This window comes from Gossypium hirsutum, chromosome A10 (genome assembly GCF_007990345.1).
Source record: "Gossypium hirsutum isolate 1008001.06 chromosome A10, Gossypium_hirsutum_v2.1, whole genome shotgun sequence".
Classification (NCBI taxonomy): Eukaryota; Viridiplantae; Streptophyta; class Magnoliopsida; order Malvales; family Malvaceae; genus Gossypium; species Gossypium hirsutum.
Genome location: NC_053433.1, coordinates 114,263,872 through 114,289,741, shown reverse-complemented (window position 1 = coordinate 114,289,741; position 25,870 = coordinate 114,263,872). Strand labels below are relative to the sequence as shown.

The 25,870-nt window shown below is 32.2% G+C and overlaps 1 protein-coding gene and 1 long non-coding RNA gene across 12 annotated transcripts; both read right to left on the bottom strand.

Moving 5' to 3' along the window:
- Positions 1-220: 220 nt before the first annotated feature.
- Positions 221-5,739, bottom strand: LOC107939506 (probable LRR receptor-like serine/threonine-protein kinase At3g47570). 3 transcript variants are annotated; one of them, XM_041078155.1, is made up of 4 exons: positions 3,837-5,739; positions 1,220-2,407; positions 655-1,086; positions 221-542 (listed from the first exon to the last, which is right to left on the bottom strand). In XM_041078155.1, exons 1-4 carry the CDS (start codon positions 5,416-5,418, stop codon positions 529-531), a joined length of 3,216 nt encoding a protein of 1,071 aa, XP_040934089.1. In that variant the 5' UTR covers positions 5,419-5,739; the 3' UTR covers positions 221-528. The 3 variants fall into 3 exon arrangements, with proteins under 3 accessions (XP_040934089.1, XP_040934090.1, XP_040934088.1); XM_041078156.1 differs by having other exon boundaries at positions 221-536; positions 3,837-5,738; XM_041078154.1 differs by lacking the exon at positions 221-542 and having other exon boundaries at positions 550-1,086.
- Positions 5,740-10,470: 4,731 nt separating this feature from the next.
- On the bottom strand, positions 10,471-14,914 carry LOC107944176 (uncharacterized). 9 transcript variants are annotated; one of them, XR_005902895.1, is made up of 7 exons: positions 14,330-14,847; positions 14,120-14,169; positions 12,987-13,869; positions 12,345-12,425; positions 11,449-11,572; positions 10,724-10,927; positions 10,471-10,648 (listed from the first exon to the last, which is right to left on the bottom strand). It is a non-coding gene; the product is annotated as an uncharacterized lncRNA (long non-coding RNA). The 9 variants fall into 9 exon arrangements; XR_005902892.1 differs by having other exon boundaries at positions 12,987-14,169; positions 14,330-14,878; XR_005902893.1 differs by having other exon boundaries at positions 14,120-14,847.
- Between the last annotated feature and the right edge of the window lie 10,956 nt (positions 14,915-25,870).

The window sequence follows — 25,870 nt, the reverse complement described above, 5'->3', positions numbered from 1 at the left end:
TGCCCATTCCCTGTTAATAAGCCAAAAAATTGGCTTTTGACAAAAAACAAAAGAAAAGGAAGACAAAACATTTGTGCCAGAAAATATGGGTTTCCCACATAGTGGGACCCATACCCAACAAAAATATGGAAATTATCAATGGGAAATCGAGTTTTGCTGATGCTTGATGAAATTGACAAAGTTCTGTTACCTGAAAGAAGCATTGTAACTTATGCCTTACTAATTGAAGGGTATTACTTTATTTCATCAAGTGTCATGTCCAATATTCTACATTATTGATTTCTAAAGTCAAACATTTTGACAGACACTTCCAATTCCAATACAATAAGTTGTAGAGTCAAAATCCAACATTGTTATTTAATATCTGATTTGATCACAATCCAGTTGCTTATAATGCAATGACGGAAACCAAACATTAATACCAATTATTGATGGAAAATCGGACAAACTCTTCAAGCAAAATGTGAATAAAAGAGAACAACAAGCACTTTCCTGGACCAGAGCCGATCAGTTCATCCATATGACGCCTTAGATATCTGAAACTTAAGAAACAACGATTTACCTCAACATATCATATCAACTGAAAAGTAGTGGAAATGCGACTTGAGTGCTGAAAGGATTCACTATTTTGCCAAGACAAGAAGACATTATTACCTGCTAAATGAGCAGCTTGTGAAGTTTGAATCTGATGAGGTACTCGCGTTGGACGAAGAAGCTTATCTCTAATAGAACAAAACTTGGAAACAACATCACTCATGTCCATACGTTCACTCGGTGATTGAGCAGAACAAGTCAGTCCTATTTCAAATATCGAATTCAAGCACTGAAGATGTCTGTCATTTCCCAAGCGAGTTTCATTGAGAGTGATGTCTATGATTGTTCCTCCTCTGTCACTCTCTTGAAGAAGAATGGGATCTGTAATCTCAATCACTCGATTGGGCAGAGCTTCCTTAACATGTTTGTGAAGACTCAAACCTTCTTTGAATCTTTCATGGGTAGGCCTTTTCCCTGTAAACATCTCTAGCAAGAGGATTCCATAGCTATATACATCGCCTTTCGTCGACATCTCACTTCCCACGCCATATTCTATAATTAATTCATCAAAAATAACATATAGAATCAATTGCAGAGAGAAACACTCTAAATATTAAAAAAAAACTGCCTATAAGATGTATGTTTTTCTTTTAAATAATGGAAGAAATGAATACAATTGAATTACCTGGTGGAGCATAGCCAATAGTTCCTCTTAATCCAAGGGAACTTGATTGACTGGAAGAATAGTTAAGCCTGTCTGCAGAAAGGATTTTTGCTAAGCCAAAGTCACCTATATGTCCAACCATTTCTCCATCAAGCAGAATATTGCTTGGCTTCAGGTCACAATGAATGATCGATGTTTCACAATGATTGTGCAAATATTGTAGTGCATGAGCAACATCTATGGCCATATTAACTCTTTGGAAGAAGTTCAGGTTTCTTGTCATCTCCGATTCATTCATGCTTACATATGGATGCAACCAGTCCTCCAAGCTTCCATTTTCCATAAACTCATAAACCAAGGCTTTAAAATCATTGCCTTGATAATCGACACCTGAAATGGCTGTTAAAACCTTGACAAGATTTCGATGTCGAATGTTCTTCAAGGCCTCGCATTCTGTGAAGAAACTCTTGGAAGCTCTATGATTTAGAAGATTAAGCACCTTCACTGCAATAGCTACTCCACTCTCTTCAAGAATTCCTTTATATACAGAACCAAAACTTCCAGAACCAACCAAATTCTCCATGCAGAATCCGCTAGTTGCCCTTAGGATGCTTTGGTATGATAATTGTAAAAGTGAATGTTCTGCACAAGTTGTTGTTGGTTTCTGTTCTTTCTTCTTTCTAAACCACAAAACGAGGAGACAAATGAAAACCAAAGTCACTCCTAAAATCACAACAATAATTGCAATTTTCAATTTAAAAGAAGCTTTTGATGATGTTTTGGAGTTACATCTTGACAAGTGTAATTCAAGGATGCCTCCACAAAGCTTATTATTTCCCTCAACAAATATGGCACTTGTATTCTTGAACACTCCTTCACTTGGTATAACTCCTTCAAAATTGTTGAAAGAGAGATTTAAATACTTCAATGCCCCAAACCTTACAAGAAATTCTGGAATCCCACCTGAAAGATTATTGTTGGATACATCCAATGCCCCAAGACCTTTCAATGAACTCAAAGATGGAAGAATGGGCCCTTCAAATAAATTGCCCTCCAAATACAGCTCCACCAGACTTACACAACTACCAAGGTTGTTTGGAAGCAAACCAGATAACCGGTTGTGAGAAACATCCAGTAGGCCTAGATTTTTCAGTTTTTCTACTTCAACAGGAAGTTCACCAGTCAAAGAGTTTGACGATAAGCTTAGTACTATGGTATTGGAAATTGGCCAACCATGCTGCTGTTACATTTTGTGGTTGAAGTGCATGCAGCTTGATGACATGCTGCAGCACATATGCTTGCTGTAATAGCAAGGTTTCTCTTTAGTTTCATTCTAATTAATCTAGTTTAAAATGGACAAGTTGATGACAACTTGATGCATTAGGTGTTGAATGACTAGTTTAGGTGGCTTGTTTATGTGTACAAGCAATGTTTTAATAGTCCCAATGCTGATTAGTGGGGTTAGTTGACTATTTGGTGATGTATTTGACTATAAATGTATGTTTTTTCTAGTTGAATGAATGAGCTGAATGAGCTATCAGCCATTAGCTCCCTTGCTGCACATTTGTGAGCAAGTAAAAATGCTTCTTGCACCTTGCTTCATGTTCTGTGCTCTTGTTCTCTCTTTTGTTGCTGCCTCTTGCACCAACAATTGGTATCATGAGCCTATGTCTTACGGGACCATTGATTTTGCTTCCCCTGCTTGTTGAAAAGAAAGAAGCTGTCAAAGCACAAGCAAGTCATTAAGGACTGCTTGTAGAGAAGATAATATCGGCTCAAACTTATAAGATCCCCAAACTAGCTTGAATAAGCTGAAGGAGGAGTTTAAAGGAAAGGTGTGAGCTTTCCAAATATGCAAGCTTAGCAAGATGTCAAAGCTGCAAGCTTAGCAAAGTGCGAGCCTGATGAAGACACCTGTTGAAGACAATATGCAAAGATGTGAGTCTGTCAAAGGTGTGAGCTCAGCAACATGTGGAAGCTCAATGCGTGTTGTATAGTTGCAAGCCTCTTGAAGACAGTAAGCAAAGTGTGAGCCTGTCGAATTGCAAGCCAAAATGGCAGAATGAAGGCAAGCAACTATACTCACGAACTGTTTGTGCAAGAAGAAAATGAATTGGTCAGCTTGAATCAAAGCATCTAAGAGCTGCCAAGTTCAAAAAACTTGATGAATGACTGGTATTTGCAGCATGGAGTCCAAGGAGGAGTATTGGAAATTGGCCAACCATGCTGCTGTTACATTTTGTGGTTGAAGTGCATGCAGCTTGATGACATGCTGCAGCACATATGCTTGCTGTAACAGCAAGGTTTCTCTTTAGTTTCATTCTAATTAATCTAGTTTAAAATGGACAAGTTGATGACAACTTGATGCATTAGGTGTTGAATGACTAGTTTAGGTGGCTTGTTTATGTGTACAAGCAATGTTTTAATAGTCCCAATGCTGATTAGTGGGGTTAGTTGACTATTTGGTGATGTATTTGACTATAAATGTATGTTTTTTCTAGTTGAATGAATGAGCTGAATGAGCTATCAGCCATTAGCTCCCTTGCTGCACATTTGTGAGCAAGTAAAAATGCTTCTTGCACCTTGCTTCATGTTCTGTGCTCTTGTTCTCTCTTTTGTTGCTGCCTCTTGCACCAACAAATGGACAATGAAGATAGTCCTAGTATTTCGGGGGGTATTGGTCCACTAAGATTGTTATAAGAAAGATCCAATAAAAGCAAATTTTGGCACTTACCTAGATTCGAAGGAATGTTGCCTTGAATATTGTTAAAATCTAAAACAAGTTTGGTTAACTCTGTTAGATTTCCAATAGAATGGGGAATAGTCCCAAAGAGAAAATTACTTGAAGCGTAAAATATATTTAGCTTCCAAAGCCTTCCAGTATCAAAGGGAATGGGTCCTAATAGTTGATTATGCCCTACGTCTAGCACCTCCAAATTAATGAGATTTCCAATCTCATCCGGAATTTTTCCCAAAATATTGTTCCCACTCATGTCTAAACCCCGAAGGTTGCTAGAAAAATTGCTAATGCATTCAGGAAATTCCCCTCCAAAATTATTTTTGACTATAGATAGGTATTCTAGTTTGGTTTTATTGACTAATGTGCAAAGAAAGTTCAAGTCACCTTTTCTCCCATGCCCGAAATGGTTTATTCCTAGTTCAAGGTTAAACAAATTATCCAACTTTTCTAATGAAGGTACATTTCCATCGAGCATGTTATTATAAAAAACAAGAATATTCAAATTCGAGGCATTGGATATTGAAATTGGAATTTGTCCAGAGATTTGGTTTTCCCCTACAGAAAAGAACTCAACATGAGGCATATTGATTTCTAAATCAGAATGGAGAGTACCTTGAATCTTGTTTGTACCAATATCAAAGGCTCTAATATTGGAGAGATTGAACAATGCTACAGGAACAATACCAGAAATTGCATTTCCGAATATGGCGAAAACTGAAAGATTTCTCAGTCGTCCAAAAGATTCAGGTATAATCCCACTTAATGCATTATACGTTAAAAGAAGTACCTCCAAGGATGACAAGTTCCCCAACGATGGTGGGATACTCCCTCTCAAACTATTGTGGACAAAACCCAATACTTTCAGGTTTGACAAGAGACCTAACGAAGCAGGTATTTCTCCTATTAGTCGATTGCCCATCATATCGACTGATGTTAGCTTAGAACAAGCAGATAAATTGGAAGGAATTTCACCGCTGATGGAGTTATTGACCAGGTGTAATGCTTCTAGTCTTCTTAAACCACCGATCTCTTGAGGAATTTGGTTGTAGAAGCTGTTGCCCACAAGATCCAACTCCCTGAGGAAGCTCAAATTTCCAATATAGGGTGACAATGATCCAGAGAGTTTGAGGATTCGAAGTTTCAGCTTGGTGACTCTTCGATGCTTGCGACCACATGTAACACCGATCCATTGACAGAAGTGAATGGAGCTATTCCAGGACTCCATAATCTTGAGTGGATCACCAGTTATCTTGGCTTTGAACTGGAGTAGAGCTTGTCGATCAGTGTCATTTCCTCTAACTACAGGGCTTGCTGTTGCTAAACGAAGCAAGTTAAGACCCTGCAAGTTGAAGAATGAGAGAAGAATCATAAGGAAGAAAGAGCTGGACGCTTGAAAATGTTTTTTTGAGGGCTCCATCAACTTTAAACAATTTGTTAATTGATAAGATTGATTTGTAATTGAGAGTGTGTGGCTCATCATCAAGAACCAGAGTGCAATATATAAGTAGTTTTCCAACTATGGAATTTCAGTGGCAAAGAATTTGGGATTCCTTAAATGTGCAGATTGACTGTTTCAAATCATCTGATTATATGATTAAGCAAACCGGTCCAGTCCAGTTCATCAATCATCAACCCTCTTCTTCCATCAACTAATCAATCAAAGACCTCCACTGATTGGCTAGCTGTTGAAGACTTTGTAATTTACGCATCTCCTACCAATAGATGTAGAAGATAGTAGGATCGAAGGATATCTTAGATTAGTGCTATGTTAATGGCACATCACATTGAGTGGGTTGTTAGTTATGATTATGAAGAAGAACCCCCCCGAGTCTTGCACTATAAAAAGAGTTGACTGGAAATTTAAGCCAAGGCATTCAATTGGTCAATGGTTGAAGCATTTGGCAAAAGCTATTGAAACTGGGAAATGGACAACTCGCTAACAAAGAAAACAAAGTACAAGAATATTCACCCTAACTATTCCATTTATTCTATGTTATCATTCGACTATTAAATTTTTTATTTTAATTTTTTAACTTTTTAAAATTAAATATTTTAATCACTCTTCCTATAATTACCTAATAAAAATTTAACCTAAACCCTGTTTTATTAGCTAAACTTTGTTTTATTAGCTTAATAATAAATTTAATTTAATAATAAGAGTTGTTTTCACTAAATACTTTTGCCCCCACTAGTATATTTGTTCCATTATGGGAGTTGAGTGGGAATTTAAGCCAAGCCATTCTATTGGTCTATGGTTGAAGCATTTGGAAATGGGTGACTCGGTAAGAAAGGAAAAAAAATTAAAGAAAAAAAATTATAAGAATAGAAGAATTAATTTGTTCTCTAATTTAATATATAAAAAATTAATTTCTCTATATTTTAAGTAAAATGAGTAAAATATAATGTAACTCTTAGTACAAAGACCTACATGATATTTTTACCTCAACTTCAAGAATATTAAATATGATATACTATATCTGCATTAAATTTGTATATTTTCATATCATAATTAGAAAGTGATAATTAAATTACATTAATTTTCATGGTTCAACTTGTCAAGTAATTTCTCATAATGGTTTGTTGCTAATTCTTGGCAATGTAGCAACATGTGACTGAGGTAGTTGATTTATATGAAGTTAACCAAAGTTGGTTTTCTTGTTTCTAGAAAATTCTGTAAAATTGTTTTTAGCATTTGGTTTTTGTTATTATTATTCCACTATGTATTATTTTTTATTATATTTTTTAAAATTGTGATTATATTATAGTTGTGCACTTTTAAAAAAATAAAAATAAAAATACATGATAGAGTCTTGTAAAAATTTAAAAAGTTTTAACTAAAATATATAAATAGTTGTAAACTGTTAAAATAGAAGGTTGATAATGTCAATATTATAGGTTAAGAAGAAGAAAATTCACTATATCGAATTCGAATGACACGAGAGAAGTATAGATTGCGTCTATTTATAGGTTTAAAAACATTATTCTAATCAATATATCAAATAGAAGTAATGTAGTAAAATATATTGAAACACCTTATTAAAATCAATATCAAACAAAATTACTATTTTGACAAAATTGTGAAGACTTAAACCTTCTTTGAACCTTTCATTCGTTGGCCTTTTCCCTGTTAACATCTCTAACAATAGGATATGATAGCTATATACGTCGCCATTTGTTGATAACTCGCTTCCAATGCCGTATTCTATAATTAATCCATCACAAAATACATATATAAATAATCGTAGTGGAGAACCTCTAAAAATACAACAAGACTGCTTTTAGATTGAATTTTTTTTCTTTTAAATAATGAAAGAAATGAAAAAAAGTGAACATACCACGTGGAGCATTTTTTTATTATTGTTATTATTGTTGGACTATGTGTCATTTTTTATTATATATTTTGTAATTTGTGATTATATTATAGTTGTACATCTTTTAAAAAAATAAATAAAAAATACATGATAGTAATAAAATTTGTTATTTATAGTCTGACTTCATCACAATCTACTAGATTATGAGTTAAGATGCAAAGACAAAAACCAAGTATTATACAAATTACACTGAAAATTATTGGCAGAAAACAGGAAAAAAAACCTCCATATTCTATTTTCTTGGAGAACATCAAGCACTTTGTCGGACTTAAGCCTCTTTGAAGTTCATCCACACAACACCTTAGATACCTGCAACTGGATTTATTTAAGCACATCATATCATTAGAACAGTAGAAATTTGTTTAACGGTGCGATTGGTTAAATGAAAAAGTAGAGGGATGAGAGGATGGAGTGAAAATGTGAAAAAAAAATATTTAAAGTGTAATTGATAAGGAAGAAAAATAAGAGGAAAGAAAATAAGAGAATAATTTTGTTGTTTAACAAATCAAAGAGATTTTTTTTTGTTTATGGCGGGCTTAATTGTGGCTTTAAAATAAATTAAAAGAAATTTATCAACGATGAATTAAAAAGACAATATGAGAATGCATGTCTAGGATTGGTTCTTAGAAACACTTAGTATTTAAACGTGTCGAGTGCACCACCTCTCTTTTAGGGTTACTTACCTATTACATTTTTTTTATTGTATTTTTATTAAATCATATAAACTTTTGTTTTAAAATTTTTTAGATTCTTGTTATCTAACAAAAGTTAATAAATTTTCTAATTCTGATTTTATTTCTTAACGGAAAAAATGTTAATTGATAAGATTGATATGTAAATGAGAGTGCGTGGCTCATCATCAAGAACCAGAGTGCAACATGTAGTTTTAGAATCATGATATTATCGTATTCTATCTACTGTCAATATGTATTTGATACTTTTTGACTTTAAAAGTCATGTGGCTATGATTTCCAGAGGCCTGCTTTAGTTAAAGGCGTCTATTTGGGGTTGGTTTTTATGGTCAATAATTTTTTTTTTCACAACTGAGTTATTCAACCATACTATGATTTTTTTTTTCTCAATGCTCGACAACTGACATCAATCAACATCAGGATTTCCATAGGCCTGCTTTAGTTAAAGGCGTCTATTTGGGGTTGGTTTTTATGGTCAATATTTTTTTTTCTCAACTGAGTCACTCTACCATACTAGGATTTTTTTTCTCAATGCTCGACAACTGACATCAATCAACATCAGGATTTCCATAGGCCTGCTTTAGTTAAAGGAGTCTATTTGGGGTTGGTTTTTATGGTCAATATTTTTTTTTTCACAACTAAGTCATTCCACCATACATGATTTTTTTTTCTCAATGCTCGACAACTGACATCAATCAACATCAGGATTGAGAACGTAATGGAAGCGTTGTAAACAGAGTCGCATTGCCCCCAGAGACTAAGTACGACTGATAATTCAACGGTTGCTACTTGCTATGCAACTTTTAGATTACAAATTAACATATAATGAAATTGTACTTTGGTTTCTTAAAATTTTATAATTTAATTTTTTTATTTTGATTTTTTTTGAATTTACCCTTAACAATTGGATATTTAAAATTATATAAAAATATAAGAAATAAAATTTTTACATCGACGTCAGTAAGAAAGGATTTTTTGGTGTGATTTTTGGATGAATCACCCATGAAAAAAGTTATATTGCCGCAATGAATAAACTAGAAGAATTCTTCGATGTGATTTTTAGATGAATCCCTCGTGAAGAAAGTTATATTACCCCAATGAATAAGCTAGATGATATACATGAAACATTAGAAGTGGATTTATCTTTTTCCACTTTCCCTCTAGGAAATTATGGTAATTCAATGCTGAACGTTTATTAAGCAACTATTTGATGCAGTTTGCCACCACTTTCTACACTTCACATTAATTTCATGTAGAAAAAAAATGAAGGATACTTCCCAATTGTGGAGCCACCACTCACTACTGTTTTTTAAATTTCTAACGTCTAAACAAAAATAAGTTCCCTTTCATTTCTTTCTGGAACAAAAATAGAAAATATAATTTTCTATTTCCAAAGTCATTATTGATAGCTGATGGATATTTTTCTATTTCCAAAGTCATTATTGATAGCTGATGGATAATCAGATTTGTTGCTTCTTTCTAGTTATTGGGTCAATACCTTGAAGAAATGCTGTCAGAAACTATTTTTTTAAAGGGGTTTAAAAAACGGGATCCGACTTTTTGAAAAATAAAAATGGGAGTCGTCACCAATCTTTTTAGGTGTGATTGGATCACCTTTATAAAATATTTTGGTCTACGAAATCCAAGAAAATAGGTTCGGGAGTCGATTACGCACATTACGTAAAAAATGCCCTAATACGGCACTTTTTTTGACCTAAGACGACGCAAAAAAGGTTGGCATAAGCTTCGCGACGCTTCTCCCGACGCTTCCAAAAAGGTTGTATATAGTGCAGTTGGTATAGGCTTCGCGACACTTTTGAAAAAGCGTCGATATAAGTCAACATAAGCCGACGCTTATTGAAGAGTTGCGAAAGGCTTAATCAATGCCGACCTTTAAAAAGGGTTGGGATAGACCTAGTTAAGACCAACCTTTGAAAAAGGTTGTGATAAACCTATCTAAGACAACCTTAAAAAGGTCGATATAGTTCTTGCTTAAGGCAACTTTTAAAAACAATTGGGATAGAGCCGTCTAAAGCAACCTTAAAAAGGTTAGGATCGACATTGTCTAAAACAACCTATAAAAAAAGGTTGCACTGCAGCAAAATTGACTTTTAGCGGCATTTTTTAGGGTCTTTAGCGGTGCTTTTAAATACCGCTAAAACTATTTGCGGTGTTTTTACAAGCACCGCAAAAAACGCCTCTATAGACTGCGCCACTAAAGTTTGTGGCGTTTATTTAAAAAAACGCCGCTAAAGGTCATGACCTTTAGCGGCATTTTCTCACAAGCGCCACTAAAGGTAATGAAATTTAAAAAAAAAAATACTATAAAAGTCATGAAAAATATAAAAAAATTTAAAATTCATTATCAAAATATTGAGAAGAATAATATCCATGATATAAATATAAAAATTTTCTATTAAAATTTTAACTAAAAATATTAAAATAAAAATAAAAATTTAGAATCAAAACTAAAATAAATAATAAAAACTAGATTAAATATAAATATATCAATGAAATAAGGACTTAAATCATAACCATGTAAAATATAAAATATTATCATCAAGATTTACATCCTCATCTTGCTCAAATTTTGGTGGCTTGTACCCTTGAACCATTCATCTTGTAGAATTTCAGGAATAGTTATACGCTGCCAAAAAAAACATGCAGAATTTCAACCAAAATGCACGCGCTAAAGCTTATACTGTGATCAAAGATTGCATACCTGGAAATGTAAGCTATTGAGGCAACGTGCAATCTGTCTGAAAAGCGGAACCATACATCGTTGGAACTCCACAGACTGTGTTGCTTCAAGTACTTCCTCAAGTTCCCCGAGGAAGAGAACTTCCTTCTGACAATTAGTCAAAGGCCAATACTTCAACAACCCTCTAATAACCGTATCAGCTAACTTATAATCCTTCTCAACAAACTGTATAATACAATAATCCTTCTCAACAAACCGTATCAGCTAGTAAATTGACATAACATTATCTATAATTTATTTATCATATAAGATTTTTGAAATTATATAATTTAGTTTAAGGAATTTAATGTCAGAACTAAATTTCATTTTTTTAAAAGGAAAAAATCGATTAAAAATAGCCAAATTAGAGTATAAATACTAAATCAGTAACATAAACATAGTGCAATGACAAACAGCAGAATTTGACATATATATAATACTTTAAAAAAGTTATAAACACAATTTTTAAAAAATCATTTATATGTAACTCAACAGAAATTATAAACAAGAATGGGCTCTTACAGTTCATTTGTCAACTTAAGAACACTTGATTATAATATGGTAGGAGAGGTTTTAATATAAAAAAAAAAAAGCATTCAAAGTATGACTGGACCTCCAATTGATCAAACAAAAGAATACATAAATAAGACATCATCAAGGCAAGATTTAGACCAAAAGGCCAGCTTTGAACAACTCTCATAGCTTACCTTTAGATCTTGAACTGCTTGTTCCCTTGTAATTTCCTTTTGCTGGCGAGAACGTTTGAGAAAGCCAATGCATAACTCAACTCGAAATCACAGTTCTGAAGCCTTTGCTCAATTCCACCCCAAACTATATTTTATCAAGACATGAAAGTGAATGATAAACCTCAAACACCTCACTCTTTAATTACGTACAAAAGATTGGCAAAAATGCTTTAAATAAAAATGGTATTTCCCTACATAAATACAAAGTCCTATTGCCTTTGTACAATTCTCAGGGCTTTAACAGTGGCATCTCTCAAATCAAATGGTTAATATTCTACATATCTCTTCAACAAAAAACAAGAGTGGTAAAAACTAAAACTAACCCTAAAAGGTAAAAATAAGAAAAAAGGGGAAAAAATGATACAAGAACATCAGAAAATGCACATCAGCAGCGTAAATCCCTATTACATCACATTCAGTCTTTTTTTTCTTTTTCTCTTCAGAAATCAGAGGACTTAAAGCAATTTCAAGCCATAAATATCATCATACACAACATCGGTTTCGGCTTTGGTTTCATTCGAGTGCTAATTAACTAAAACATAAAATGGGAGAAGCAAAAATAAAAATAAATAAATAAAAAGCATGAGTTTCACTTCTACATGAATGCTGCTGGCAAAGGAAAAACACCCATCCTACTATCTCTCTCGAATTTTAGAATGCTGTGATCATTGTATAGATTTTAAAAGGCATGTGAAAGTTATTTGACATAGGTTGTTGGAAGTATAATTTTCAAATTCTACATACTTCAGATGAATCCAATAGAATGATTTCTAGACTCACAAAAGTATGCTACTCTTCGTGAAACCAATTATACGTTCGAGTTTTAATTAATCCTTTGTCCTCATATACCTACTCACCACATTGCCAAGAGCATTTATCAATGAGACTGGATCAAAAATTGTGCCCACTTTTGGGTCATGTATGGAGTTAACAATGACCTGCAGAGAACCAAAGTTATGCAGCTTGTTATCTAATCATATAGAATTAGTGGTTAAAAGGGAGTTTCAAAATATAACTGAAAAGTGTCTAGTTATCGAGTACCTTAGTCATTTGTATTACTTAATGTTCGAATATAAATACATAGGAGACTACCACATTGGTAGACTACTTTTTCCTCGTTAACAAGAACACTCAAGTCTATGGATTGTAAAACTAATCAAGATTGTTTGCATGAGATAGGAAAGGAAAGATCTAACCCAATACATGTATTTCAACAGAGCCCATTTTGGAGACAAAAACATGGCTATTAATAAGGTGCCAAATAGCTTCCTGGTTAAAATGAGGAGATTGGGGTTTGGATGGAAGTAGTAGATAGTGGACTGGCTTCCACAGGGAACGCAAGGAAATTGTAGGGAACTTTCTAGTTCTAGGATTGGTTCTCCTCCAAATAAACTGGCTTAATAGAACCAACTCTGAGTGATCATATGAGTCAGTTAACCTTAGCAGCTGTGAGAAATTTAGTTTAATAAGAATGGAGATATGGTTATATGCAAACATACCACGTCAAAGATTCCTTGTGAAGATAAACTTTGGATGTCTATGGAATTTCACCATCTTTGGGCACCAGAAGGGTATTGATATACTAACTTGGCTGCACACAGACATGAACTACAATAAATGAGATTTTCTTTCTGTTTTCCTTTCTTTCTTTTTCTTTTTTTTTTTTTGGCACAAGAGAATTACTCATTCTTGAGTCTTCTCTGTGTCTATACTTCAGTCTTTAATTAAGGAAAATGTTTTCAAATTCGAGATAGATAACTGAAAAAGCTCAAAGCTAATTTCAACAGAACTTATATATTTGTAGATTGCACTAATAAGAATCAATAACGCAGTCATCATAACCTATGCAGAGTAAGTTATCAACTGTAACTAAATTTATTCACTCACAAGGTTTCTCAAACAATTATGAGAATTTCTATAAGTACGATTCAGAGCATCTGTAATAGCAGTAACAAAGGATGATGCAGAGAAGCCAATATTTCTTCATTGGTCGTTTGCCAGGCCCTCACGATCCAACTAGCAGAGGGAACAAGTCTCTCTAAGTGAAAAGGATCACTATGCTTTATTGGTTCTGAAATAAGCTTCCGCATGAAGTACACACTAACATTGCTCGGTTGTTTCCTCAGTATGGAATACAAAGACAACAGCACAACACATATAGCTATATTGATTCCGGCAGAAGTTAAAAGAGCTCCAATGTCCATCTCAGTTCCCTCTAACCTTTTATTCAAGCTTAAGAAATTCAATAACTAAAGCACTGAACCGAGAAAGGACATGTCAATATTACTTCCAATTTGCTCAAAACAGAGTTCTTTTGATGACTACTAATGCAGAAAGTAGTTTGGCTCAATCTGAAACAGAATCAAGTGCTGCAAAATGGATCTGGGAATTTTCATAGTTCAGAAACCAAAATTTAAAACCATTCTCTTAGATCAAATCTCAAAAAAGAAAAAAAAAACGAAGAAAAACTTCAATAAAATTTCAAGTAAGAAAAACAATGCTTAAACTAAACGCAGACGAAAAACATCATCAAACTTTAAAAAATTAATAAAACCCCTAAATAAAAGTTGTCTTTAACTCTAATTTTCTTTCTAATAGAGCTACCGAAAATTTTCAACTATCTTTTTCCTACCTGACTAAATTTCCAAACCATTTCTTCTTCTTTTTCCTTTCGATGAATCTCTATATTTCCAAGGCAAAAGATTATACAAAAACTGTAAGTAAAAAAAATAAAATAAAAATTGCTCCTAACAATTAGTTCAAGAAGGAAACTCAAACGAAATTAAATCAATTTAGTCAAACAACCTAGGAAAAAAATAAAGATTAAATAAACTGAAAGTACCTGGGCAAATATCAGAGGCCAAAAAAGTGTAAGAACTTTGAAAAGGTTCCCAACGCAAAGAGATTCTGAAGCAAAATGGTTGGCTTAAAAAAGTAGGGAACTAAATACATAAGAAAATTGTGAGTTATCACTTGTACGCCAAATGCTATGCTTTTCCTTCAACTTCAAATAAAAACAAAAATAAAATTCGACCAATTTGCTGACAGAGAAAGAAATCAAGAGCCCTAATTCGGAAATAAATTTTTATAAAAGATTGTATTATCTTCAAAGAATTTCATTTATTGACAAAAAAATTTAGTTCATACACACGCAAAAAAGAGTTTATAGTTTTTCTATTAGGGAAGAAGATTCGACGGCGGAGATTGCTGCCTCTCGTCGTCCTCATACATTTGGTGTTGTTGGAAATGGGAAATTTCGGGGCAAATTTTCAGAGTAAAAGGAAAAAGAATTAAGTACAAACTTTTACTTGGGGGATTTAGGGCACGCGACAGAAATGGGAAGAAGACGGAATAATGGGCGGGTAATAAAAAATTAATGGTCTTTTGCGGCATTTTCATAAAAAAATTAAATTTTGAATATTAAATTTTTTAACTGAAATATGGATTAAATATTAAATATTAAATTTTTAAGTTTTTTATTTTTAAATTTTTTATTTTTTTATTTTTAATTTTTAATTTTTTTGAATATTTTTATAATTTTTAAATTAACATATAAAACACAAAAGGAAACTTTAATAGAAATAAAATGGAATCGGTGAATTAAAAAAAATATAAAATGACAAAGCAATACAAGTATTATTCTTTTAAGTATAAATACATCAATATATTTTTATATTGAATAAATATAAATATTTATATATGCAATATAATTGTGTTAATAATTTACAAGAACTGGATCAAATTAAAGTTCATGCATGTATACAATTGCACACTAAACCATTGTTCACGTATGCTTTTCGGATTTAACCCATTTTGATATATATTTTTTAAAAATAATAATTTATATTTATCTTATTTAGATTTATATTATAAAAAAATCTAATATACACAAGTTAAGTAGTTCACCATATTTACCCCTAAACACTAAAAATTAAACCCCAAATCTTAAACCATAAACCCTAAATCCTAGCCATGAACATATATATACTTAATATCCATATGAAATTCATTTTTTAGATTTTAGGGTTTACAGTTTAAGAGTTTATGATTTATGGTTTATAGTTTAGGGTTTATAATTTACGATCTATAGTTTATGGGTTTAGAGGTTAGTTTTAAGGCTTGGGGTTTAAGGGTTAGGGTTTAGGGGTTGGAGTTTTAAGGGTTTATGATTTGAGATTTAAGGTCTGGTGTTTAAAGAGTTATTGATCAGTGTTTATAGTTTTAGGGATTTATGGTTAGAGATTTAAGGTTTGGGGGTTAAAAGATTATTGATTTAAGGGGTTAGGGTTTAAAGAAAGCCATAACGTTGATTTTAACAGCTTCGTAACTTAATTAAATGAAAACTTCTAATTAAATAGTTTAGTTATCAAAGTGTAACTTTTCATGATTAAGTAACTAAAATGAAATTAACTTTCCCATAGCTAAGTGAATGGTCTAGTTAATTTATATTGTTTATAAAGTCGGTTTTAGATATGATCAAAATAAAATCAAATTCAAAATAAAAATAAGACCTTATTTAATCTGTTACTTTACCATAAATTCGTTAGGGATTTAGGATGTCGAATTTGGGAATGGGTGATAATACTTTAGGGATTTAGGATGAGGAAGAAGGGGGAAATAGAACTGGGGAAAAACGGGAAAAATGTTAAGTGTATCAGGTGTGGGTAAAAAATAAGACAGCTAAACGACGAATTTTTTAACAAAATAATTTAACATTAGCAGCGTTTATAACCTAGCGCCACTAAAAATGCACCTATTGCGACGTTTAGGATTTTAGGGGTTATAGTTTAGTGTTTAGGGCTTGTTAGGGCTTAGAGGTTTACTATTTTAGGGGTTATAGATTAGTGTTTTATGTTTTTTTTGGGGTTTAGGTTTTTAGGAGTTACATGACTTTTAGTGGCGTTTTACCAAAAGCGCCGCTAATGCTCTGGTCTTTAGCGGCGTTTTACCAAAAGCGCCGCTAATGCTCTGGTTTTAGCGGCGTTTTAACAAAAAACGCCGCTATTGCTCTGTGTTTTATAATTTTTGCGGCGTTTTTTGATAAAACGCCGCTAAAAACGCCGCTAAAGCCCTATTTTCCTGTGGTGTTGGGATAGACCTGTCTAAGGCAACCTTAAACAGGTTAGGATAAACCATGTCTAAGGCAACCTTTAAAAAAGGTCGGAATAGACTCGTCTAAGGCAACCTTAAAAAGGTTGGGATAGACCATGTCTAAGGTAACTTTTAAAAAATGTTGGGATAGACCTGTTTAAAGCAACCTTAAAAAAGTTGGAATAGATATTATTTAAAACAACCTATAAAAAAGATTGGGATAGACACGTATAATATAATTTTTTTTCTATTTTTTATTATTTCAATATTAATATATTTTTATAAATATTTACAGTGAATAATGATAGTAATTGTGCTTTAAATACAACTAAAAAAATTTAAAATTTAAAATACAAAATTAAAATTAAAATTAAAATAAAGATTGAATATTCAATACAAAAATCGATCCAACAATCAAAATACACTAACATTTAGCTGAAATGTATATATACCACCAACATCAATGTACAAAAGTAAACAAATAAAGAAGTACCTAAGATGATGGACATTGATATTGATGTTGTAATACATAAAAGCTAATACAGTTTGAAACTGCAACTTTAATTCCAAGAAACGCTGTTGATCTCTTATTTCTATAAAGGTAGCACCAAGAAACTTCAATTCCTTTCGTTAAGTTTTCCTTCTCATAATCCTGTCCTGCAGCCTGCATTAAAGTAATAATAAGTTCGACATTGTAAGCCTGCAAGAAAGCCTGGTACGAAGATAAATGGACATAATTATATGAAGATAAATGAACGAACCTTGACAAAATCATTTGTAGACCATTTGCAGATATAAAAAAACATTCAGTAATGTTAACCAAGACCTACAAATAAGAATGCAACAGCAAGTCATTCAGAACTTGGCTAACCATTATAAAGTAAATAGAGCAACATAGTAAGGTTCAAGGTGGTAATGGTTACTTTTCTAATCCTACAAGGAGTAATAATTAGAACAAACATGACAAGATCTATATTTTGTAGCTTGTCACAGAATTTTTTTTTTTTTAAATGTTACTATATGTAGGTTTTCTCAGCCAGATTAACGAATGGTCTGTTTTGCCTTGTTGTAAAAATAAAATTTAAGTAACAATTAGAATCTTTTTTTAAATGTTACTGTATGCAGGTTTTCTCAGCTAGATTAACGAATTGTTAAATGACTACAAAACATTATCATGGAGAATATAAACACAAAAGAGAACTAAACGGCAATTTTGTAACAAACTGCACAAATAAAGCAAGTAAGCTGACATTATTCGTTAAATAATGATAAGAATTGATAGAGTTAGAACTGATGGTAACCCACAAATGGCTCGAAACAACCAAAAGGCACCATGGATATCAAAGCACAAAGCGGTATAATGACATCTGAATATTCTATACATTCAACTAAACTAAGACTAACTATTTAAACATCTATTTCTAGTATAGGATACGTAGTCTTTTGCTTTCTTTCTCACATCAAATCTGAAGCATACCAAGAAGGCAAAGATGCAAGTACCATCAAGGTTTGAAATAATCAAAACATCCACTAGATGATGAGTACTTACCTTCCAATTTTGGGACTAACATATTCCTATCAACCTGATGGACAACAATAATAGCCTATATAACAATAAACGGTTTCTATGTTAACAGAAGGAGAAACAAATCTATTACCTTGGAGAAAGTGACTTTCTTCTTGTACCATATAACTCTGCAAGGACAATAGATGGCGTGACAAAAATCTTCGCCATCTGATAAAATCCCACACTAGAAAATAAATTAAAAAAAGTCAAATCAAAAGGTCATCTAGGAGACATTGGTCAGATATCATTTAAACAGATTTAACAATCTAACCTGTTGTATTTCAAGCTAACATTAGCAAGACTAGTAGATAAAGATATAACAACACCAAGAGTAAACAAAGCCAAAGGGGTTGATTTTGAGGGTGGAGATGCAGGAAAAAGAGCAAAAGAATTCAAAATGGCCATCAATGCTCAGCTTACAGCATAGTGAATAAAAGTCAGAAACACAGGAAAATGGAATCCTACATTTTTAAGAACCTAAAAACACAAAGAGTATACCATCTCACATTACAATATATAAGATTATAACAAATAGTTTCTTTATATATCAAGAAATTTTGGCAACAAACCCATTTGTTCATGAAAATAATACCAACAGCAACCATAAAATTGAATGTAAGAGCGGCGATGGGACCACATATTCGTTGCTGTAGTCAATAGACAGTAATTATAGCAGTAGTCAGGGATACGGTTCACTGAAAATGCATACTCAAAGCAACATTGCTCAATTGAACGGAAAGATGAAAGCAATATTTACTTAAAGTTTACGCATACTTAAAAATAAAAATGTTTCAGACGAACTAACAATTAGAATCAGCAATATCTACAACATATAATTAAAATTTGGATAGTAATAATAAAAGAGAAGCAGCAAAAGAAGATCGTTTGCCTTGTTGCGGTTGCAGGCTTAACTGAGCCATAAAAGCATTAATCAACAAAAACAGAAGGCATAGGGTTGGGTGTTCAAAGTTCAAACTGTTAATAAATCCCAAACAAAAACATGAATGTAGAATTGTCTGTTTTGTTCTTCGACCAAATTATTAATTATGTCTACAACTCAAGATATGTCAGATCACATAAACACTTTGATTTAAGACCCAGAAAACAACAACAGATCTACAAATACCAGAAATAGAAAAATAACTTACCTTAAGTGAAATGAACAGCAGACAACTTGACTCGTAGAAAAGAAGAGCAACAATTGGAATGCAAAAGTGGAAGTGAGGATTAGCTTAGGGTTTAAAATTCAAAGCAAAAAGCTGATTTCCTGCGCGTTAGTGGGAAGTGGGACGCCAACCTTTTAAGAAACAAGATAAAAGCAAGGTTAAGTAAAATAGAGAATGGGAAAAGGGAAGAAAACCGCGGTGGGATTTCGGGGGGTGAGGGGAATTGACTTTGGAAAAAAGAAGGGATTTCAGGTTTGGGGGGAAATTTTTAGGGGAAAAATTTTAAAATAGCGCCATTTTTATTAAAATAAAATGATTTTTGTCAATCCAATTTTCTTCTTAATTGTTTCCATATTTGAAAGGTTTAATTATTTTGATGGAGATACATGATGGAAATCAAATAAATAATGCATACTTTACCCGGGTAAAGTATGCATTATTAGTGAATCTGCTAATACATACTTTATCCGGGTAAAATATGCATTATTAGTGAATCTGCTAAGACATACTTTATTCGAGTAAAGTATGCATTATTAGTGAATCTGCTAATACATACTTTATCCGAGTAAAGTATGCATTATTAGTGAATCTGCTAATACATATTTTATCCGGGTAAAGTATGCATAATTAGTGAATCTGCTAATACATACTTTATCCGGGTAAAGTATGCATACATTCTTAATTAATTTTGTTTCTCTAGAGATACATGAGTTAGTAATTTTTTTAATTTTAATATATATAAAGTTTATCTATTATCTCTTAAATAATTTAAACTTTAATGATAATTTTAATATATTAAAATTAATATTATCTCTTTTACAATTATATAAGAAATTATTTAATATATAAATTAAAAAACAATCAGTCATATACCAAAAAAACTTTAAAATTATTTTAAATAATAGTATTTTTAGTTTTTTTCATTTTTAACATATATTTTTTTACGTTTTTACTTTCAAATTTTGTCTACGTGTCGAAAAGAATACATGATGGACACTTGGATGATGGGTGAGAATACCAGGAGCAAAACGGCGCCGTTTAATTTAAAATAAAATGATTTTCTATGACATTTTTATCAAAACCCTAAAACCATAAGCCTTAAACCACAAACCCTAAACCTCAAGACCATAAAATCTTAAACCTTAAAATAATAGACCTTAAACTCCTAAACCACAAACCATAAAACCTTAAACCGTAATCATAACTATAGAAGCTAACACTGAAACCTTAAAGTTAAACTTATATCTCAATACAGTTCATATTAAAAAAATCTAAGATTAATCACAAACCCATAATCACAAAACCCCAAATCCATAATTATAAAACCCTAAAATCATAAACCCCAAACTCATAAATACAAAACCCTAAAACCTTAAACTATATAACCTATAATCCCTAAACCATAATCTTTAAGCACTAAACCTTAAACCCTAAACTAAATTGATTTTTTGCGGCATTTTTATTAAAAACCTTATTCACACTCGAAGCTATTTAGTTATTTTTAATATAAATATATATAATTATTCACAAACTGATGATGTAAAATTTTAAGAATATTCATATTTTAAACCCAAATTTTTGGTGCTACACATTCAAAAAAATTCGGAATTAAGGAAATTTGGGACATTACATCTTTATATAAAGAATTGGCCACAGCATATGCTGACAAGTGTATCCCAACACTTAGGAAAGTGTCGCCCCAAAACTGTCGTCTTAGGACTAGATAAAAGCTAACTCTTATTCAAGCGTTGTCTTAGGCATACATATCCCAACCCTTATACAAAGAGTTGGCCAAAGCGTAGTCTATCCCAACACTTAGAAAAGTGTCGCCACAAAAGTGTCGTCTTAGGACTAGACAAAAGCCAATTCTTATTCAAGCGTTGCTTTAGGCATACATATCCCAACCCTTATACAAAGAGTTGACCAAAGCATAGTTTATACCAACACTTAGGAAAGTGTCGCCACAAAAGTGTCGTCTTAGGACAACACAAAAGCCAACTCTTATTCAAGCGTTGCCTTAGGCATACATATACCAACCCTTAGGAAAATGTCACCACAAAAGTGTCGTCTTAGGACTACATAAAAGGCAACTCTTATTTAAGCATTGCTTTAGGCATACATCTCCCAACCCTTATACAAAGAGTTGGCTAAATCCCAGTCTATCCCTACACTTGCCCCAAAAGTGTCATCTTAGGACTATACTTTTGCCAACTCTTATTAAAGCGTTGCTTTAGGCTTGCATATCCCAACACTTATGAAAGAGTTGGCTAAAGCGTATTTTGGCCAGTCTATCCCAACACTTAGGAAAGTGTTGCCCCATAACTGTCGTATTAGGGCATTTTTGACGTAGTGGCACAAGGAAGGATTAGCACCCTCGTAACGCTCAAAATTGGTACCGAATTGATTATTTATTGTCCTAATGTCAAAATTTGAAAAGATTTTAAAACTTGAACAATTTAAAGTTGAAACTTGAGATTCTTTTGTTCCGAAAGTATACAAACATTACATCCAGCATGTTAGGACACGATGTTTTAAATCCTTGTAACTAAAATTATCTCATGATTTTGAAAATTTATTAAAATGATATTTGGTTATTTAGTCAAACGAAAAATCGCAACCCAGCATGTTAGGGCACTATTTCCCGAATTTCTAAACACCAAACATTGCCTTATTTAAGAAAAACTTTTTCAATTAAATGAAATATATTTTTTAAAACAATGAATAATATAGAATTTAATAAAAAAATAGTTTGATATAATACTAAAATTATTAAAAAAATAAAATATAAAAGAGAATTAAAAATCAAGGAAATAGGGATTAAATCAAAACAAAAAAGGTTGAAAACGAAAATGAACAAAGAATAAATAAGAACAAACCGTAGAAAATAAGAACGCAAGAGGGAGAGAAATTTGAGTGAATGCTCTTAAGAATTCTTATTGCTTCCCAAAACTCAAGTGATTTACAATGAAGGGAGAGGCCTCTATTTATAGTTAAGCCTCTCCAAATCCAACGGTACAGATCAATTACATCAACGGTTAAGATTAAAAGATATCTACAAATTAAATCTCCAAGATTACAAGATCATATCTTCAAGATTGCATACCATATCTAAGATTGCATATCCTTAAAGATTATATTTCCATATGATTCAAGCTTATAGATGAACCTTAAATCTTTTCAAGTAATGGACCATTCCGATTGGGCCAAATTATATGTTTGTAATTTTGTACTGGACTTGGACTTTGTTTTATTTTTATTTTTTGGGGGTTTATTATTTAAATACTGAAATGAGCCGGGCAAAATTGAGTGTTTACAAATGCCATTTCTGGAGCAATGAGTAAAGCATTAAGCTTATAAAATTCTGTTCCTCTGGACTGGGCATCAAACCTATGGTGCTCTAATTTTGTAGAAAAGTTGGTAATATTATATTTTGTATGTTTGTTTAGGGTGATTGTTAGATAAAAATTTATGTTCGGAATGAGTATGTTTAGATGTAAATGAGATATTTGTGCTTGTAAACTATCCGGGTTTGAGTTAAAAAAAACACATTTGACACAAATATTGTTAAGTCCATCTTAAACTTGAGCAACTTGAGTTATCGAGTGACTCGATTTTTTGTGACTTAATATTTTAGTAGTTTAAAAATTTAAAACTATTCTAATAAAACGAGTTTATTATGGTTCAATCATTACGTTAAATCAAGCTTGAATTTTAGAAATTAATTCCAATTTAGCTCGAGCCGGATTTTGAGCCAGGCTTCAGCTTCTTATGTCTTGAACTTTGCATTACACCTTTAAACATGTTTTAATTTTTTAGAAATAGTGAAATCAAGAGCTGCAAAAGGGCAAACGCAAAAGATATGAAAATCACGGAGATATGGAAAATATAATTCTAGAATTATATTTACTAAATGTAATAGAATACGTTTAATATATGCATAGTATACATATTCAAAATAATTTTTTGAGCAATAAGTATTAAATCAAATACAATTAATAATAATTTGAAAAACAAATTTAAGCTATTAAAATTCACTCTTCAAATTATCTAAATATTTTGATATATTTACCAAAACAAGTAAATTCAATGCTAAAATTTTGAAAACCTTAATGCAAATGAAATTCTTCTTATAAATTTCTCATCCAAACACACCCTAAAAGATATACATCTCCTTTTAAACCTTATTTTTAGAATTATTATTTTTTCTAATTTCTCATCTATAAAATAATGCGAAAATTGGAAGAAGGGTAAACCAAGGAGATCAGATTTCAACTAATTAATTAATAAAATTAATCCTCAGGTTTTCTTATAAAGCTTTACAATTTCCCCCTAAAAGCCTGCTGGTGAATTACCAAGCTCGGTCTCACATCATTGAATTTACTATGATCTTTCATCTTCGTTGCTTTGTCGAAATCCAATTCCAATCATCATCTTTAAAACATATGATACTCTAATTTTGTAGAAAAGTTAGTAACATATGATATTTGATTGCATGAATGTGTGTTTTGGGTGATTGTTAGAAACTAATTTATGTTTAATAGGAGTATGTTTAGGGTGTAAATGAGATATTTGTGCTTACAAACTATTCAAATTTTAATTAAAAAAATACAGATTCTACGTAATTATTATTAAATCAAACTTAAACTCAAACAAATTGAGTGAATCGATTTTTTGTGTCTTAAAGCTTAGTAGCTTAAGAACTTGAAATAAGTCTAATTTATTATGGTTCAATTTTTATGCTGAATTGAGCTTGAATTTTAGAAATTAATTCTAATTCAACTCGATGTGAGTGAAGCTAAAGCTTCTTACTCATGAACTTTGCATTACACCCTTAAAGCATGTTTTAACTATTTAGAAACAGTGAAGAAGATTGATTTGTAAATGAGAGTGGGTGGCTCATCATGAAGAAGCAGAGTGCAATATATAGTTTTAGAATAATGATATTATCGTATTCTATCACTGTCATGGGCCTCTACTTGGGGTTGGTCTTTATGGTCAATATATTTTCTACTCGTAGAATAAAAAAAAGTATGATTTTTACCTAAAAGTATGCGTCAACTGGTTCAGACTTATAAAAGTGATGTGGGTACCATTTGCATGGCCCTCCGCTCCGTAACGTATCTCATATATGTTGTTTACTTTATTAAACATTGATTTCGTATATAATAAAATGATAATGGGTGACTTCAAAGTAAACTCTGGATAGTTTCAGTAGGAACACCCATTCACAATTATTGTTTCAATTAGGAACACCCATTCACAATGAAATATGCTTTACACTTTTGGTCTTTCATTTCAAAATACTTTTTGGGTAGCTCCATCAACATGAAACAGTTTCCCAATTGATGAAAATGATTCGTGTTTGAGTGCTCGGTTCGTCAACAAGAATTAGAGTGCAATATATAAGTAGCTTAGGAAGTATGATATTCTCCTATGTGAATTGGTTCAAGTCTGAAAGTCATGCAGCCACTACTCTGATGGGGCTGCTTTAGTTAGAAGCATGCACTTGGTGTTACTTTTATGGTCCATGTTACTTTTTCTATAGGGCGTGAGTTTGGATGGGCGATTGGGCGTGGTTGATAAAGGATGAGATGGATAAATACGGAAGCGGATCGTAAAGTTTGTCAAAGTCGCGGATTTAACTTAGGGCTCTAGAGTTTCGAAAAGAAACTTGGATTTTGATACAACTTGAAACAAAATTGAATCCAAGTTAGATAAAACAATTAAAATAAATAACTAAAATAAAATGATAAATCAAAGATTAAAGAAGCAAATAAAGAAGATAAATGGAAAGATAGAACGTGGCGTGTAGAAGTTCTAAGAAGCCTTAGAAACACGAAGAATCCACAACCCCTTCAAGCGGCTCTAATTTCCCCTCCAAGATATAAACCTTGGCAAGAAAAAGTTTGAAGATGATCCCCACAATCTAAAAAGATTGTTAAAACTCTTCTAAAAGGAACTCAAGAGAAATTCTTAAAAAGAAAAATCCAGAGAGAATTTATTAACTCAAAAAGAGAAACAGAATAATAATGAATTGTCTATTTTATGTACAATACAAATGCCTATATATAGGCTAGCTAAATAAATCTAAATAAAACTCCTAAGTATACTAGAACTCTAATTTTTATCTAAACAAGAAGTAGTTTTAATCTAATAAATTTCACCCCCTTCATGCATGTATCATTCTCCCTTTCTTCAAAAAGATCCGTCCTCGAATCTTGTCTTTGATCAAGTCCTGCTTTGATTTGCTTAGCCTTTGACATTGTTGTTGGGCATTGAGTTAGTGTGAACCCATCACATTCATGGATCTGAAATTGTCACTACAGGAAAATAGGGCTTTAGCGGCGTTTCTGCACAAATTGTAAAACACATAGCAATAGCGGCGTTTTACCAAAAACGCCACTAAAAACAGAGCAATAGCGGCGTTTTAGTAAAAAACGCCGCGAAAAACAGAGAATTAGCGGCGCTTTTGGCAAAACGCCGCTAAAAGTCATATAACCCCTAAACCCAAAAAAATCATAAACACTAATCTATAACCCCTAAAACAATAATTATTAAA

Coding starts and splice junctions, on each gene's coding strand:
- LOC107939506 (XM_041078154.1), bottom strand. CDS start 5,418: ATGATGAGCCACACACTCTCAATTACAAATCAATCTTATCAATTAACA. Junction 2,408..3,836: donor ACTATCTTCATTGTCCATTT/GTTGGTGCAAGA, acceptor CCAATACCATAG/TACTAAGCTTATCGTCAAAC. Junction 1,087..1,219: donor TATTGGCTATGCTCCACCAG/GTAATTCAATTG, acceptor AATTAATTATAG/AATATGGCGTGGGAAGTGAG.